The sequence below is a fragment of the Pholcus phalangioides genome, unplaced genomic scaffold (genome assembly GCF_987345545.1).
Source record: "Pholcus phalangioides strain wild (caught in Gottingen) unplaced genomic scaffold, Ppha-v1.0 ptg000024l_1, whole genome shotgun sequence".
NCBI classification, from domain to species: domain Eukaryota; kingdom Metazoa; phylum Arthropoda; class Arachnida; order Araneae; family Pholcidae; genus Pholcus; species Pholcus phalangioides.
The window spans coordinates 15,976,225-15,992,756 of NW_028301616.1; the positions used below are offsets into that span (position 1 = coordinate 15,976,225).

Below are 16,532 nucleotides of genomic sequence, written 5' to 3' on the forward strand. Positions count from 1 at the left end.
CAGTTGGCAAGATCTGGAAAGGTATTAAGATCGAGAATGAGCATTAGACATCCCTGAACGGCATTCTTGAAGAGCAACTAATGGGAATTTCCGTGACAGAAACGTCAGACCAGCCGAGTTGTTCGGTTGACTTGCGAGTTTATCACTACTTGAGACTGAAGACCTATTTGAAGCATAGACGTAATTATATATAGCTCCCAGATCACTAATCATGCAAATGAGGAGTAACACACATATGCCTCCATCGACATCATCATGGACATCTGCGTTCCAAGTGGCAACTTCGGAAACACGGCCAAAACATCCATAAGTAACAAAAGTTTGTTTTTAGTCAACAGAAACTACTTGTTGTAAATAGCATAAGATAAATTGTTATATAGCATAAGATAGATTTAACACAAAAATGAGACCTGACTTAAACGATAGGCTACTTTAAAATTTCGTCAGAGCAGGGCAAATGCCCCAAATGGGCAAAAAACCGTAGGGCAACAATGGTTTTTGGGCCTCAACAATCACTTTCAGAACGTTTACTTTGGTTACTGTGGTTCCCTAGCAATGCGTTTAAGACATGTATATGCCTTTACAATGGTTTGTCATTTCTTCAACACTGTCAGTATATGTATAATATTTATGCCTTTATAATGGTTTGCCACATTTTCAATACTCCCAGTAATGAGGCTTTTTGAATAGACGTCATAATCATCATCATCATCGCTTTGAGGGTCGGGAAAAGGGTGATCCCCATAGAAATCAGTGTTAAAATTGCCGATTTTAATGTAGAAATGTGGAAATTTTGTGGGATTTTCTGTCACATCAATCATTTTAAAAGTTGTATTAAATACACAATTTTTGAAATATTGAGTTTTCTTAGAGATATACGAAGTCCAGAAAATTAAATATGAAGCAATTAGCCAGACCTACTTTCGAGTTGGATATCCATGCAATAACATTGATTTCAACTTTTTATTTATATCTTCTCATGCATGGAAATTAATGTCTCCGTATTGTCTTTTAATATGCAACTGCATAAATACATATAGTTTAGGTTGCTTTAAAATTAATTATGGGCCCGTAAAAAGTACATAGAAAAAATTCTACAGCTGTAATTAAGCATTTTTTGAAGTTCAGGGGGGGGGGGGGTAGAATCGAAATACCTAGCACCCTTTAAAAAAAGAAATATATATATATATTTTTACGTTTCTTTAAATCTAGATTTGTTTCTTTTATGAGTCGCGTAGGAAGTCTCCACATTGGTTAACTTAGACACGGTTTGCATGTCCCTCAAAGAAAGAGGGAGATATCACGTGATCCAAAAAAGCCTCATTGAAGAAAACCCAGGCAATGGTGGATATTATAGCTAGTTATTACATAAGGGTAAAGATAGAACAAGCGCCAACAAAGCCATGTTATAGCATGTATTATATTTAATTTATTTTGCACATATGCATAGTAGTTATTTCCATGTTATGAGTTTTTGTTTTGTGGATTTTAATGTGTGTAACATTTTATCATAGGAGGCAGATATTCTTTATTGTTTCACAAATTGGTTAGCAGTTTCTCTTCCCAACTCAAAGTTTGCTAGAACTGAAAGTTCAGTGAATGCTGAATACACAACAATTTCATGGACCGAAGAGGACTTTGAAGATCTTTTACGCCATGCCATAAAAGAGCGAAAGATGATTATTCTCATTCAAGGATTTTATATGTTCCTTCCTGTGAGTATCTTGTAATAAATATTCCAAATACTTCTTTTTTTTCGGGTGATTGATTCTGCTTAACTGAATCATTTTAAAATTCTATTTCTTAATACTCCAAAAAATGATATTACATTCAAAACTTACATATAGATGAATAGTCTTACAGTGTGAAAACTATCTAGAGGTCACCTCTGCAGATATTTTTTTTAGCATTCCCCAAAATTTTCATTGTTGAGGAACAAACCATTGTTTCCCGACAGTTTTTATGCCTGTTTCTGGCACTTGCCCAGCTCTGATAAACTTTTAAAGTATCATAATCTTCTGAAGTTGGGTTCTGTTTGGTATACATGAAAAGTTTATCAATGACCAGTCTGAAAGGATTTTTGCAATTAACTTTTGCTGAAAAATATAACTTTTTAATACGTTTTATGAACAATTGTGACTAATTTACAGCAATTCTTTTTGTTGAATATAATTTTTTAAGAATTTTTAGTTTTCAAATCTGATGTTTTTAAAATCAGTAACAAATAAATAATTTCACAAGTAACATCTATTGGATATTTTTTCTATGCAGTTATTTCATTTCTTTCTTTCTAGAATTCTCCCTTGTTTACCTTGGTCGAGTTCCTTTCAGGATTTCTCATCTATAAAATGCTGGATTCTATTGCATCAAAGTTGAAAGAATTCAAAAATAAAGTGCAAGAAGTAAGCAGTTTTGAAATTCAATCTTTATTTGAATATATTATGTGGGGTCTTGTAATCTTTTTATTTTTTTTAGAAAAATCAGACTTTCAGATTTGGATAGCACAAATGTAATTGTTATTTTTCCTTGCTGTAGAATTCTTTCTATAACTTTTGGTGCTCAGCACTGACTATAAGGATCGTATTCTATTATTGAAGACCCTGCTGAAATCCTTGAGGTTAAAAAAAGAGAAAAGAAAACCAACCCACACATGATTGTGTGTACCAGGTCTGAAACAGTTAAAATTAATGATAATATTATGCCGCTCTCTCATTAAAATCAAACTTATTTAAATTCATCAATGGATCAGGTAAGATAATATTAATCAAAAATACTAAAATATAGTGCCTGGTACTTAATGTGATCGCATCGGGACTCTGGGTTTCTGATAGCAATAACCACTTGACAATTACATCCAAAACATTAGGAAATGATTACAATGACCATACATCCATTCGAGCAAACAGCATAACTCCATTTTTCTTTCTCACATAGCTGGTTTCACAATGTTCAATAGTGGTGTTTCCTTTTTTTGTTCTAAAGAACGTTAAAATCCCACAATATATTATTAACATCATTATTGATCCATTGTGAGTATTTGGAATGGAACCATCTAATGTGTATTACGAATTACAATATTTTTTAATTTACACATTCCACAATGTATAAATTCCATAGATCCCTTGGGGAGTCTTTTGGCTATGTCTGGTTAACTGAAAGAAACTGACCAAGAACTGAGGGAAGCAGTTTTTTTTCCTACCATACCTTTGTTATGAGAAGGCCATTGCAAAAGTAGCTCCCTATGTACATGGATCATAAGGGATACTGTATCTGAATCAGGATATTGGGAACTGAGTACTAAGTTTGTAAATAAGGGAGAGGGTGTACCTTCTGACCTCTTACATAGCCTTGCAGGTTGATAATAATGACTTATACAGGGGAAAATAGGCTTGGTTAACCTTAGCTTCAAAATGGGGGGGAAAAAAAACTTCGGATAAAAAAAAAATTAGAACAAACACACCACACAGAATCCCGATAGCTATACACAAAGTGTTTCCCCTATTATGATATTGGTTATTTCTGCACTTTAAAAAAGTGATGAGAATACCCAAATGAGATGACAATATTCATAATTTCTATAAGCAGCATCTACTGTATATGGGGGATGGAGTCATAAAACTATATTGAACTTTAACTCAGAAAATGTTCTTAAAACTGAGTGGTATATGGATTTATATTCACAATAACAAGTTTATGATTCATAATATACAGAAAAAGATGTGTTATCTAACTACAGTGTAGAGTAGTACTTCCGGTATTGTGTATCTTGTTTATAAAAAATAATATAACTGAAAGAAATTTCACATCAGATTAAAAACAGATTAATGCAAAGTAATGCATTCGCTCAAATGGTGTCCTTTAGTTTAACGCTTATTTCTCAACTTTGAAAAAGCATGTCTTTTCTGTCTCATCATGAAGTCCTACTAGCGCCTCAGATAAACAGGTTTGGAAGTTTTTTTCAATATAAATATTAGATATTTATTCCCTTCGTTGAAAATAGTTTCTCTGTGAAACAATCAGTATCATATCAGAAGCCTTGATCCTTTGATTTTTTTTATTTTAGTACAAGGAAAACTGGAGTACTTATTCGGTTTGTTATGTTTTGAAATGGATAGAACATATAGCAATGGTGATGCTAAAAGAGGCTGTTGTTAGTTGTACTAATGAATATGAGAGACAATTGCTTCTTCGACACTATGCTTTCACTCGGATTGAGAATACGTTCAAAAATGAAGGTAATGTAATAACTCTTTTGGTTAGGTTAGATTTTCTTATTTCAGCTTAACTAATTCTTTATATGTACAGTGAATTCATGTTACAGCAAATTCTGATGAGTCGAATATCTGTAAAAGTTTTCACATGGCTCCAGAATCTAATACAGTGAAAGCTGCCTAAGACAGATACTGTATGAGATGAAAACCTATCTTAAATGGAATCAAAATATAGTCTGTTCAATGATTAGTGCTTTTATCTGCACCTTTATAAAACAGAAAGCTGTCGAAAACAGAATATTATTTCAGTCTGTTGACATTCCATTTCATACAGGTTTTGCTGTATTATTTTCACATTGAAAATTTTCCTTAACTTGTATTCTTCCTCCTTTAAGTCAAAATCTTCAGGTATGATGTGAATTTACAAAAAATTGTATTTAAACTCTTGGTGAGCAATTAAAAGTGCAGTGTTGACATGATCACATTGGTGACTTGCAGCACATTTACAAATCACTTAGGTGACCTACGGCACATTTTACAGATCACTTAAGTGATCTGTGGTGCATTTAAAGATCACTTAAGTGACTCATGATACAACTATACGTCGCTTAAGTGGTTTTCCCCCCTCCACTGCCTTCAATGTACCCATCTGTCAGACCAGACACGACCCAGGCTCTGTCCCTCCCGGGATATAAGCCTTTTACCCCTGTGGGTCGGATCGTGCTGGTGTACCCATCTAGAATTTATACCCAGGAAAAGAAAGCATACATAATTCCCCCCCCCCATAGAGTTCGGGGGGAAATAACTCCCTTGAAAATTATTTTTCTCATGGTGATATGTCTTTTTTTTTGGACTTCATGTCCAAAGTGGCCATTGTTTGGAGGACACCTGTAATGAGGCGCGATCAGTTCCAACAAAATGTGGATGGGCGTTATTCAGAGGTGGCTGTGAGGAGGTTTTACTGTGCAACTTGATTGTATGTAAATTTTTCAGAAATGTCAAATCGAATGGTGAATGTTTTAGATTTGAAAGAAAAAGAACAAATTATTGATTAAATGGAAATAAATCTAAATCTCAAGGGAAAAGTGTAGTTCAGAAGCAAGGTAATCTCTCGGAATACACTATCAATGATTTAAAAAAAACAAGAACATTGTTCATGCAAGATTCTCTTCAAACGTTTACTTATGTATTTATTTATAAGTTCACATACAGGTATTGTGTATATGGTCTGTACTCACAGTATACTACGTACATTTTTTATGTTTATATTTTCATTCAATAATTAAATATAACTGCTTTAGAGTAATTCATACAGGTCAGTTTATTTATCTTGTTTATCTTCATCTATTTTATAATATTTTTTCACTGATACAATATTTTTTGCAGTTATTTTAGAAAATATTTTTTTTTCTCCTTAAAAATCTGAATTTTTAATTAGTCAAACTAATGACAACTTGGTTTTAAGTCTGCCACTGCACATTCGACTAATCAAGATTTGACTGTAACTCAAAAACAGACTTTTCAGTCCTAGAAATAGACATAAAATGTGAAGACTAATTCATTTAATGATTCAAGCTAATGGCATGCAAAAAAAAGGAGCCCTCAATTAATATTTTGAATTCATTCTGAATTTTTTTTATATAAATCATTATGACTTTGCTTTTAAAGAATAAGGTCTTTCTTTCATACTATATTGAAATTATTAATTTCACAGAATTTTACCTCAATTTTCCTCTTAATAGTCAAGATCCCTATGTTCAGTAAATTGTATCAAATGGTGCAGTGTCTTGGAGAATTGGAAAGCCCTGTTAATTTTGAGCATTTCCTCCTGCCACAAAATCATCCAGACTATGTGAATGCTTGTTGGAAATCTGTGGAAAAACTGATTAGGAATCATTTATACAATGATGCCAGGGTTTTTGCAAGAGTTGCGGATATGCCACTGGATGAAGTGATGATAATTCAGGTATGTTTCGATAAAACTTTTGCTTTCAAATGAAGTATATATGATTTGGATATGTATAAAAAAATGAAGCAGCTGTACTTGTGATACTTTTGACATGAAAATTTTTAAAATCATATTCAAGGAAATTTCAAATTGTGTGTTCGCTTCTATCTTCCATTCTGCTGCATTCATATTCTTATGTTCAAGAACTATTTCGTGGCTGTACAGAACACAAGTTCCTTATCTCCATGGTGGTTCTTTTTATTTTGATAGATCAAATTTGAAGTTGAAGAAATGACAGAAAAAGGAGAATGGAATCATCTACCAAGCCGAATTAATTTTTGGAGAAAGTTATTAATAAAGATGAAAGAAAGTTCTATCAATATTCCCAAAATCATGTTGTTTTTAAAGGTAATACAAATGTGCCTGTGTGCACGCGCCCTTCCCTTCTCTGAACGTGAAATTTTTTTTCACTTTTTTATGTTTTAATAAGATGCAACATTAATGCAAATAACAAATATATTGTACAATAACATAACGTTTTTTAACTTTGATTCATGCATTCAAAATATATGGTAATGTTATTCTAGCTAAAACACTTTTAGTTTAGTTTTAATATTAATTTAGTTTAATTCCTCTGCCAATCATATTGCAGTAAACCTGTGTAAGTTGTTCCAACTGTCCAAGTTGATCAGTTTTCCAGGGAAGGCATACAGGATTACACAGGGCTAAATCTTTGTAAGTTGACCATCTGTTCAAATTGATCAGAAAATTGTTACACCATAGGTAGTCAACTTACACTGGTTTTACTGTACAGTGTTTTTAGTGAGTTTGCTACTTCAGCTTACGAGTATTGATTCAGCTAATGAACATTTTGATTGACACGAATGCAAGTGCTTACATAACACTGCAGCATTTTGAGCTGATTTTTCGCACAATCATCATCATAATTTCTATCTTTAAAGCCAGATTGATTTATGTCAGTTAGACAGTTCAGTCATTCTAGGAGCTTATCTATTCTATCTGCATGTATGAGACTTGGAAATGAACTGACCACATCACATATGAGGACTCCTGCCTACAAACTCTGAATGAGTTATGCACATTGTGTAAAATAAAACGATCAGTCTTTCAGCTTCCTTTTGATTCTCCTTCATATAATTGGGTTGTTTTTTGTCTTTTTTATAGTGCTTCTTTTGTGTTTTATAAAAATTATCTTCAAATTTTGAGCCATACTTGAAACCAATCAAATGATTTTCCATAGAAAAACCTATGGGGAATTGCTTTTCGGCTAACAAATGTGATTCTGGAATAAATTATCTTCATTAGTCGAGATATGACTGTACTCAATGTCATAAGTTTAGAATTTTTTCCTTTGAACCTCTTAAATAAAAATTTTACTGCTGCCTTCTCATATAAGTACTCATAGCAGATATTTTTGCAACCTTAGGAATTCGCTTTATTTCACACTAAAACCTGTGATTTACACGTAAAACTGTGATAAATCTTTCCATCATTTTTTATAATTTTTTTTTTAAATTTTCATTTTAATCTTTGTTATTGGTATTTTTACATCTTTTCCTCACCAAAAAAATAGAATAGCTGTGTGACGTCAGACAACTTTGGAGAGAAATGTGTCCTGATGCAATTACTTATCGAGTGCCAGAAAGAAGCTGGTGCCGATGATATGGATGAGCTTACTTCTATTAGAACAACAATGTGGGAATATTGTATCAAACATGTAGCAAAACAGGTATTTCCTTTCCTTGTACTAAATGAAAAAATATATATATACACCATGTTACTTATTCACATTGTGAAATATTTTCTGTTCGAAATTTTAATATTTTCAGCAATTTTTTTTTCTACTTAGGAAATCCATGGTTTTAAAACATGTAAGAATTTCTTGACGATGTAAATTTATGGAGATAGAGAAACATTGAATAACTACTCAATTACACTGCCTTTTAATTTGAAAAATTGTTCTTTATAAAACAATTCAATTCATACATTTCAGATTTATTTAAATATTTAAAATTCAATTTTTTAGGTTAATATGGATGATCTAGACTCAATACTACCCACTGAAATGATTGGAGCATTTGAAGAAGAAGATGTTTTTGAAGAAGAACATGTCAGCATAACTCTCCATGATGCTGAAGTAATTTATGTTTTCAAATACCTATTATTTCATGTTAGATATTTAAGATCTTTTCTGCTCCTTTTGAAGTGATACGTGAGTATTTCAACGTGTAAAACTTCTATGTATCATATGCACATAGTCGAATCTCAATACATGAAATTCACTTTATTACATCTGTGTGTTGCACATTGCCAATTGCTTGTTTTACGTGTTTTAGAATATGGTTATTGTGCATTCAGTGTTCTATCTTCTGGGAGAGATATTTTATATTTGTTGAACAATTTAGATTAAATTTCTTATTTTAAATTCCTGAGAATCTTGTTCCTTTTTCATGTCATCCAACATCAAAATATTTTATTTACTGAAAATTTGTTATAGAGATAATTTTTCAATCTTTAGTAAAAATTTCAATGAAAATGTAAGTGTTTTGTTTTAAAATATTGTATAAACAATTCTGCAAGTTCTTCAAAATTAAATTGACAATACTTTTCAAACAAAAAAATAAATAATTACATTGCAAAAAGATATTTGTTTCAAAAGAAAAGAAAATAGGTAAAAACTATCTATGCAAATTGGAAGTTTCTTTCATACTCGTGTATAAGCTGAGTTTTTTTGTGGGAAAATTCGTTCCTCAAGTGGGGGGGGGGGGCAGCTTATACTCGGGTCAGTTTTTGATGAGAAAATTTTGACCCCACAATCAGTAGTCATTTTTGTAGCAGTGTTCGAGAAACCAGCATTATTGGTATGGGATATGTTCAAAACCCTGATGATGTCGAAACCGAGGCAAAGAAATCGAAAACATCATTGGCTTTGATACCAGGTGGGCTAATGTTGATTGTAAAGCCTTATGTGAGCATCAACAAGTCTTTCAAAGACTATTTGAGGAATTTGTGGATTGAACAGATGAGTTCTGATGATAAAGAAACTACAAAAAGTGGTGCCTTGAAGAAACCTAAAATTGGCCTAGTGTGCCAATGGGTACAGGAAGCGTGGAATTCTGTTTCCACCAAAATTATCATCCAATCTTTCAAAAAGTGTTGTATCGGCAATGCGATGGACGGAACTGAAGATATCCTCTTTGAATGTGACAATAGCGATGAGACAGCCCAGGTGAAGATGAAAACAAAGATGCCACACCCCCTATGATGATCTGATGGATTACGATGAGCTTGGAGACTCAGAAGAAACGGATTAAAAAGTTCGAATCGTTTTCCATTGTAAATTTCTGTAAGCTATTCATTTTGCATGAAATTATAAGAATTTTTTTTCTCTGAAATGCACAGATTTTTTGGGGTCGGCTTATACACAGGTTTTCAATTTATTGCGATTTTGGTGGTCCTGAAATGGGGGAGGGGTCGGCTTATATACGAGTCGACTTATACACGAGTATATACAGTAGGTCTGAAACATATACTCATTTCCTTCACACATATTGCAATGCATATGCAAAAAATAAAATTTTTTTGCACAATTTTCAAGAGTTGAATGCTTTTGCAGCCCTACTGAAACCATTTTTCCACTTGACTTGTTGTCATAAAAATAACTAAAAAATTATTCACTCCTTTCATTCACGAGCTCTTAAGTTTTCTAAGAAAATCCCTGGATTTCAAACTTTATTCTCACACTTTCATGTTACTTCAAAAGGATAATTTGGGCACAAATATTTTTAAGTGCTAAACATTGACCAATGCCCAAAATGCATTCTGTTTGAGCATTCTCCTTTTTTTTAAATTTTGAGTATGAGAAACTGTTTTGAATCTGTTTTTATTTGCATTCTAGTAGTATCAGTTATCTTTTGGAACTCCATTTGCAAGTTGAACAATTTTGATTATTCTTTCACAGGAAATTGAAGCTGTAGAAAAAATAATCTGTGCACTTCTTAAAAGGAAAAACTTGCGTCAGGCATTCCAAGTCGCAAGAATATTTCGTCACACTTGCTATGAGTTGGTCATCATCACTGTAAGTGTATTGCAGATCCATCCCAATAGCCTTTATTGCCTTTAATTTTATTGTACTTTTTAGGTAATATATATTTTCCAGGGGGTAAGCCCCTGTTTTTATGGTTTCAAAAGTAAATATTGGCATTTTTTGTTCCTTATTGAGCTCATGCTTTTGATAAAGCTTTAACTGTTATTTTTGTCTTCCTCAAAAATGTCTTAATACAGCTTGTGTATAGAATGTCATTTTCATCTACGTCATAGTAGTGATAAAAAAATTTGATCGTAAAATATGAAATTATCACAATCAAAAAAATTATTGAATTGTACTCAGAATAAGTACCAAGAGTTTCTCTATCTTTAAAGGAAAGATCTGTGAATAAACAGTAGGCACTAATAGTACCATATCCTTAGATATTATTTTGAATGGAAAATGGTTAAAAAAACTAGAATCCCAGATACTAGAGAGAGCTAAAAATTGCTTTTGTTTACCATCTCTAATTAAAAGGGAATATATATAGTTTTTAATTGAGGATAGGTTGTTTACTTACGTCTAATCAAAAATAAATTTATTATATTAAATTATCTTAAAGCTGAGAGATGTTTTGATATAAATTTTACGAGTAAATCTTGAATGGTGAATATATATATATAAATTTTCTTTTAAAGATGATTCTGGTTTTCAAGAACTTATGTGACTTGAATTCCAAAACTTTTTTTAAAATTCTATAATTTTTGGGCTGCAGCTTGCATGATACAGCAGCTTGAATTCTGGAAGTTTTAGTGTACTAAATATATAGGAAAATTTTGTAATTTGAAAAGAAAGTCATTTTGTAATTTAATGTTTTTCGAAAAGGAGTGTCTTAAACTTGCAAAAGGTGAAATGGATCCAGAAAGTGTTGGTCTCACAGATGATAAGCCATTGGAATTAACTTCTCCGATTAGGAGGAAGAAATCAATTTATGCCTGGATGTCTCTTGCTAGAAGTGATGAGAAAGGTATATATGTTGTATTATTTTTTCTTATATGAAATACACACTATATAATATGGTATGAATGCACGTTTTGTTCTATAAAATATACATGTTAAATTTCTCTCTGTATTACTTTGTTTTTTGAACTAAAAATTATTATATGACATGAATGTCGCTCTTCACCTTGTTAATACAAGATATACTGAAGACTGGATGTTGTGAAGATATTTATTATTTGAGATGTTAATTTTTTTAAGGAAGGAAAAACTCATCTCTGCCTCTACCGGGAGTCGAACCCAGGTCCCTCGATTGCCGGACGAGTGCTCTGACCACTAAGCTATAGAGGAGATAGAGATTTTCCTTCGCTAGAGCATATATATATATATATATATATAGCCATCTGGTGGCTCGTTGTCCATGATCTATTGGCTGATCGGTTCACCGTCCATTGCACGGTTCCGTTCGGCACATATATATGCTCTAGCGAAGGAAAATCTCTATCTCCTCTATAGCTTAGTGGTCAGAGCACTCGTCCGGCAATCGAGGGACCCGGGTTCCACTCCCGGTAGAGGCAGAGATGAGTTTTTCCTTCCTTAAAAAAAAAATTAACATCTCAAATAATAAATATCTTCACAACATCCAGTCTTCATTATATCTTGTATAAAAATTATTAATCCAGAATGACTAAACTTTTTAAATGCTAACTTGTTTGTTTTGTTTGTTGTTTTTATATTTATTTACTTATTTACCGATTTCTGAGGAAGGCTCTATATCAGTGATTCCCAACGTGGGTGTTAACGTCCCCTGGATTAGATTGCAATGGGAAAAAAATTTCTGAAGAAGGGGGCGATGGGACAAAAAAGGTTGGGAAACTATGCTCTATATGTTACCGTTAAACTGTATAATACAGTTATTTCACAGAATACCTAGTTATTTTACTATATTTGTCAGCATATATACACCTTCCCCCCCCCCCTTCAGAATGGGTCTGAAAAACTGGGTGGATTTTATATGCCAATATTAGAAGTTTAATTGTGTGTGTGTGAATATATAACATATGTAAAAGAAAGCAACAGAGGTTTTTGTGATTATATGTTGGCAAATACAGAAGTTCTATGATACAGTGAAATCTCTCATTTGTTTCTTGATTTTTGGTAAAACTAGCCATTTGCAGAAGTGACCATAGAATATATGTAATGTGATTGTGAAAAAAGAATGTAAAAAAAAAACCCCTCTAATATTTAAAACGGGTTATATAATGACAACTTTCAACTTGGGATCCTCTCTGCTTTTATGAGAGTATATCCCCTTCAACTTTTTTGTCAGCACCCAGAGGGAAGAACAATCAATGGTCTCAAGGGCTTTGGTTTTAGTCATAATTTTTATTTTATAGCGGCAAGACCTCCCAAATATCAGATTATGAACAGTTCAAATCTTCTTTTGATATTATCGTTTCATTTACAGGAGAACTTTGGTTAATGAGTAATTTGCATAACAAGCAAAAATTATGAACAAATTTTGTCTCAGTTAGCGAGCAATGATTAGAATTTCGAGCAAAAATTTTGCGCTTTAGTTTCACGTTATCACAACTGAGTTTTTGTATTCATCCACACATGTATTGTAGGATTATGGGTAATATTCTCCCTTACAATCTCCAGTCAGCATGACTCATTTGAAAAATGAACACATTTGCGAACGTGACTGTTTAATTTTAAATTCTTCTTGGAAGAAACAGTGGGCTGATTGTATTATTGAACATGACTTTGAGGGCCAGCTCATGCAGAGGAGCCAACATATGCCGAAGAGATTATGTTTTTCTTGGGGAAGACCATGGGACTGGAGGTGCATGAGGATGATATTCAAGAACCAGTGGTAGAACATGGCCAGGAGTTGACTGTAGATGAACCGATAGATCTCCTTTACACGTAACAGCAGCAGTTGGACCTGTATCTCGTCTGAGGAAGGGAGAAGTCCCTTGCACTTCAAATGAGATTAAAGAGATTTATAGCATGTGGGAATCGATGGTAAAAATTGTAGAAAAGAACCAATGAAATAAAGTTGTAGCAAATGGTTGAATCCTTAAATCATCCTAAACCAGTGGTTCTCAAACTTTTGGATTCCCTTGGCTATTCATGGCTCATCTGTGGATTTCCAAAGTAATTCAATAGATATTGTGCATTCATGAAAGAACCACATTAAAACACAAATAGGTACACACATAAATATTTCCAGCTCATCATGGCACCCCGAACAAAAGTTGGTAACGCCCACTTTAAGAGACATTGTCATGTATACATATATATAAATCAGGGCAGTAACTAGGATTTTTGCTGCCCAACAGTTTTAAAATTATATAGTTTTGTAATGGTGTTCTTTGTTCCCACTTAAAACTGCCGCCCGCTATAAATTTCCCCCCTCGGGCAGTTGCCCCCCCTCTGCTGTCCTCCAGTAACAGCCCTGTGTAAACGATAGTCCTTCTCTCTCATCTTTTAGAGTAACTTAATTTGTAAACATTATTGTATTGTACATTTATTTTTATGCCGTTATTATATTATTATGTACAAATTTTTTTGCATTATTTATCATATTATTATTGTGTTGCATTATTTATTGAATGGTGCTTTTATTAGTCATTTTTATGTGAATGAGTAATTCTGGAACAAATTATGAGCTAGTCATTATTTCATATGAGATTTTACTGTATTTTAATCTTAAATATCAACAGAAATAGGGTGTTATGTTGATACGGGGGTTATGTAATAGGTTAACCTTTTCCCCCATGTCATAGTAGAAATCCCAGGGTTCGTACGGGTCAGGGAAAATCAGGAAAACCTGGAAAAGTCAGGGAAAAAAAAATTTTACAAAAAAAGTCAGGGAAAGCAGGGAAAATGGCCGATTTTTGCTTTAAAACCTGGAAATTTCAGACAACGACCTGGAAAATTGTCACGATTGTCGTCTGATCGGGAAAAAACATTGATCAAAAATAATAATGAGGAAAAAAAATCCGTCGGGATAAAAAAGGGAATTCCGATAACATCGTAAATATTGATAATCCGTAAAATATTGCAATATATCGCAAAAAACGTTAGATACTGCCAAGGAGGAACAAGGATTTCGTAAGTCCGCTTGGAAAAGCATATTGCTACGACTTTATCATAATTTTTTCTAGTGTTTCCAGAAACATCATAACTACGCATCATAGAAAGCCATGGGTACAAAGCTCAGTTGCGATAATTTCAGAAGTTGACTTCAGTTACGGACGGTTGATTATAGTGACGGACTCGCGATGGAGGATCCGGGTTCGAACCCCACAGTGCTGGTCGGCTGAAGTTGGTTTTCTGTGGTTCCCAACTTCAAGGCGCAAATGCGAGGGAGCCGATCTCCCCGTTAAAAAGTCTCGCTACAGAGAGCAACAGTCCTACAACGATAAATCATTCAATCATAACACTTCACTCATAGTTAGAAAAACTGGTGGCAGATGGCAGCACTACACATAACAAGCATTACAGAGAAACAAAAAAAACTTCACGTCAGGTTTCACTATACGTACACGCACATTCCCGCATGTACCGATTCGTTGGGGGTTCCGCGGGGGGAAGGTGTGTGTGGGTGGGGTGCATGTGTGGTGTAGCAGTAGTAGGTAGGGCCTCCAAAAAATGGCTCGGGGATCCATGATGTTCTTGAGTCAGCCACCTCGTTGGGCAATTTGCCTGTTGTGGCGTTGTATTTGTATTCAGTTAGGAACGACGGATGACGCACGGGTATGTTTTGATTTTCCATGTGGGTATTTTTATTTGAAAACAATGTGTTGTAAGAAAACTTGTCTGAGCGGATCGTCAGTAGGCTGATTGGATCGAAGCAGTCAAAAATGACCCGTATAAAGCATGGTGGCAGTTTTGCGGTAAAACTCGCAACATGGGCAGATAAGTTATCCAGAACTATGCCAAACACGTGAAATCAGAGTTCAGTGAACAACCCCCGATTGCGTAACTTCTCGGTTCTAGCGCTTACGCGAGTGCAAGCCAACTGTAAAGAATTTTGATGCAGTGAAACCAACTACGTCTTTGAATAATTATGTCACAAAGGAAACAACTGTAAATGTTTAAATCTTGTGGGCATTGAAATTGCCGAAAAGGGAAATCTTTCATTTATTAATTGTGCTCCATTTTTCTTCTCCATCAGGTGTATTTGAAAAGCATAAATTAGTGTAAAAAAATCTATGATTATGATTTCATTATGATATTGTAATTAAAATTATTATTTTATAATTAATATAAATAATTTTATAATATAATTTTTTTTCTAAATTTTTTTATTTAAAAAAAACCTGGAATTTTTTGAAAATTTGACTGGAAAACCTGGAAAAGTCAGGGAAATTTTTTTACGAAAATGAGTATGAACCCTGAATCCCTAAGCTCCCTGTGAAATATCACATTGTTTGTCTTCCAATTTTCAGTAGTTGCAAAGTAACGGGGTATAAGAAAATGTATTCTATTGAGAAATCAATATTGTAAAATATCTGGGCTTGTCAATGCTAATACAGACACATCCCTAACTTTACACGGTTTCACTTTACGCAATTTTTAAAAGTTGATTTTAGGAATTCCAACTTGAAAAATTTGGCTTGGAGTTTAACTTTAATCCTGAAAATGGGCTTGTAAATATAAGATATAATATAGTAGCTAAATTCTGTGGAGAGGAAATATGTTGGATTTGTGTTGCTGAGACAAATATGGGAAAAATTCTCCGATACAATTCGCCAGATCTCACTGATAAAGAACATTTGGTAACACACTGATAATGCTGTGGAAATTTTAAACAAAGAAAAGTGGTTCTAATGAAAGTAATTTTCATATTTGCGGGAATAATGCAAAATTTGCTGGCTTTGCTACTGAAGTTTTTATGGGGAGACAAGTAGAAAATGCTTCTTGTCAGCCGAATCTCGACTGTTTCATTTAAAAGAGTTATTAGCCTATCGTACTAGGCTCTTCAGAAAAGAAAACATCTACACTCACTAGAATCAATCAGAAGTGGCGAAGACGGAAAAAGTGTTAATTTAATTCATTCATGTTGCCTAAATTCACAGGATTTATTCATATAAGTTTGAATAAATAATTCATTAAAAAAAAGGTTCCTTTGCTGTTGGGTTAAATTTTTTTTAAATTTCTGAAGAACCCCCTATTCCTATCTTTTGCATGTTAAATTAACTCACTTTACACAATTTTGTGTTACGCAACTATTTTGTGGAGCCAATTAATCTTGTAAAGCTAGGGACTCCTGTATAGAAAGCTTTTAAGAACGGGAGAAATCTTATCAATGCCG

The 16,532-nt window shown here is 33.4% G+C and overlaps 1 protein-coding gene across 3 annotated transcripts in view; it reads left to right on the forward strand.

Annotated features, from left to right (window-relative positions):
* LOC149068847 (spatacsin) overlaps positions 1-16,532 on the forward strand; it is an 85,856-nt gene that overhangs the window by 53,825 nt on the left and 15,499 nt on the right. For all 3 annotated transcript variants that reach the window (XM_089250713.1, XM_089250714.1, XM_089250715.1), the window contains 9 exons: positions 1,515-1,715; positions 2,295-2,402; positions 4,064-4,235; positions 5,954-6,177; positions 6,430-6,567; positions 7,754-7,909; positions 8,207-8,317; positions 10,142-10,258; positions 11,093-11,234. In XM_089250713.1, coding sequence (XP_089106839.1) covers positions 1,515-1,715; positions 2,295-2,402; positions 4,064-4,235; positions 5,954-6,177; positions 6,430-6,567; positions 7,754-7,909; positions 8,207-8,317; positions 10,142-10,258; positions 11,093-11,234 — 1,369 coding nt within the window. The remainder of the gene's footprint in view (positions 1-1,514; positions 1,716-2,294; positions 2,403-4,063; positions 4,236-5,953; positions 6,178-6,429; positions 6,568-7,753; positions 7,910-8,206; positions 8,318-10,141; positions 10,259-11,092; positions 11,235-16,532) is intronic.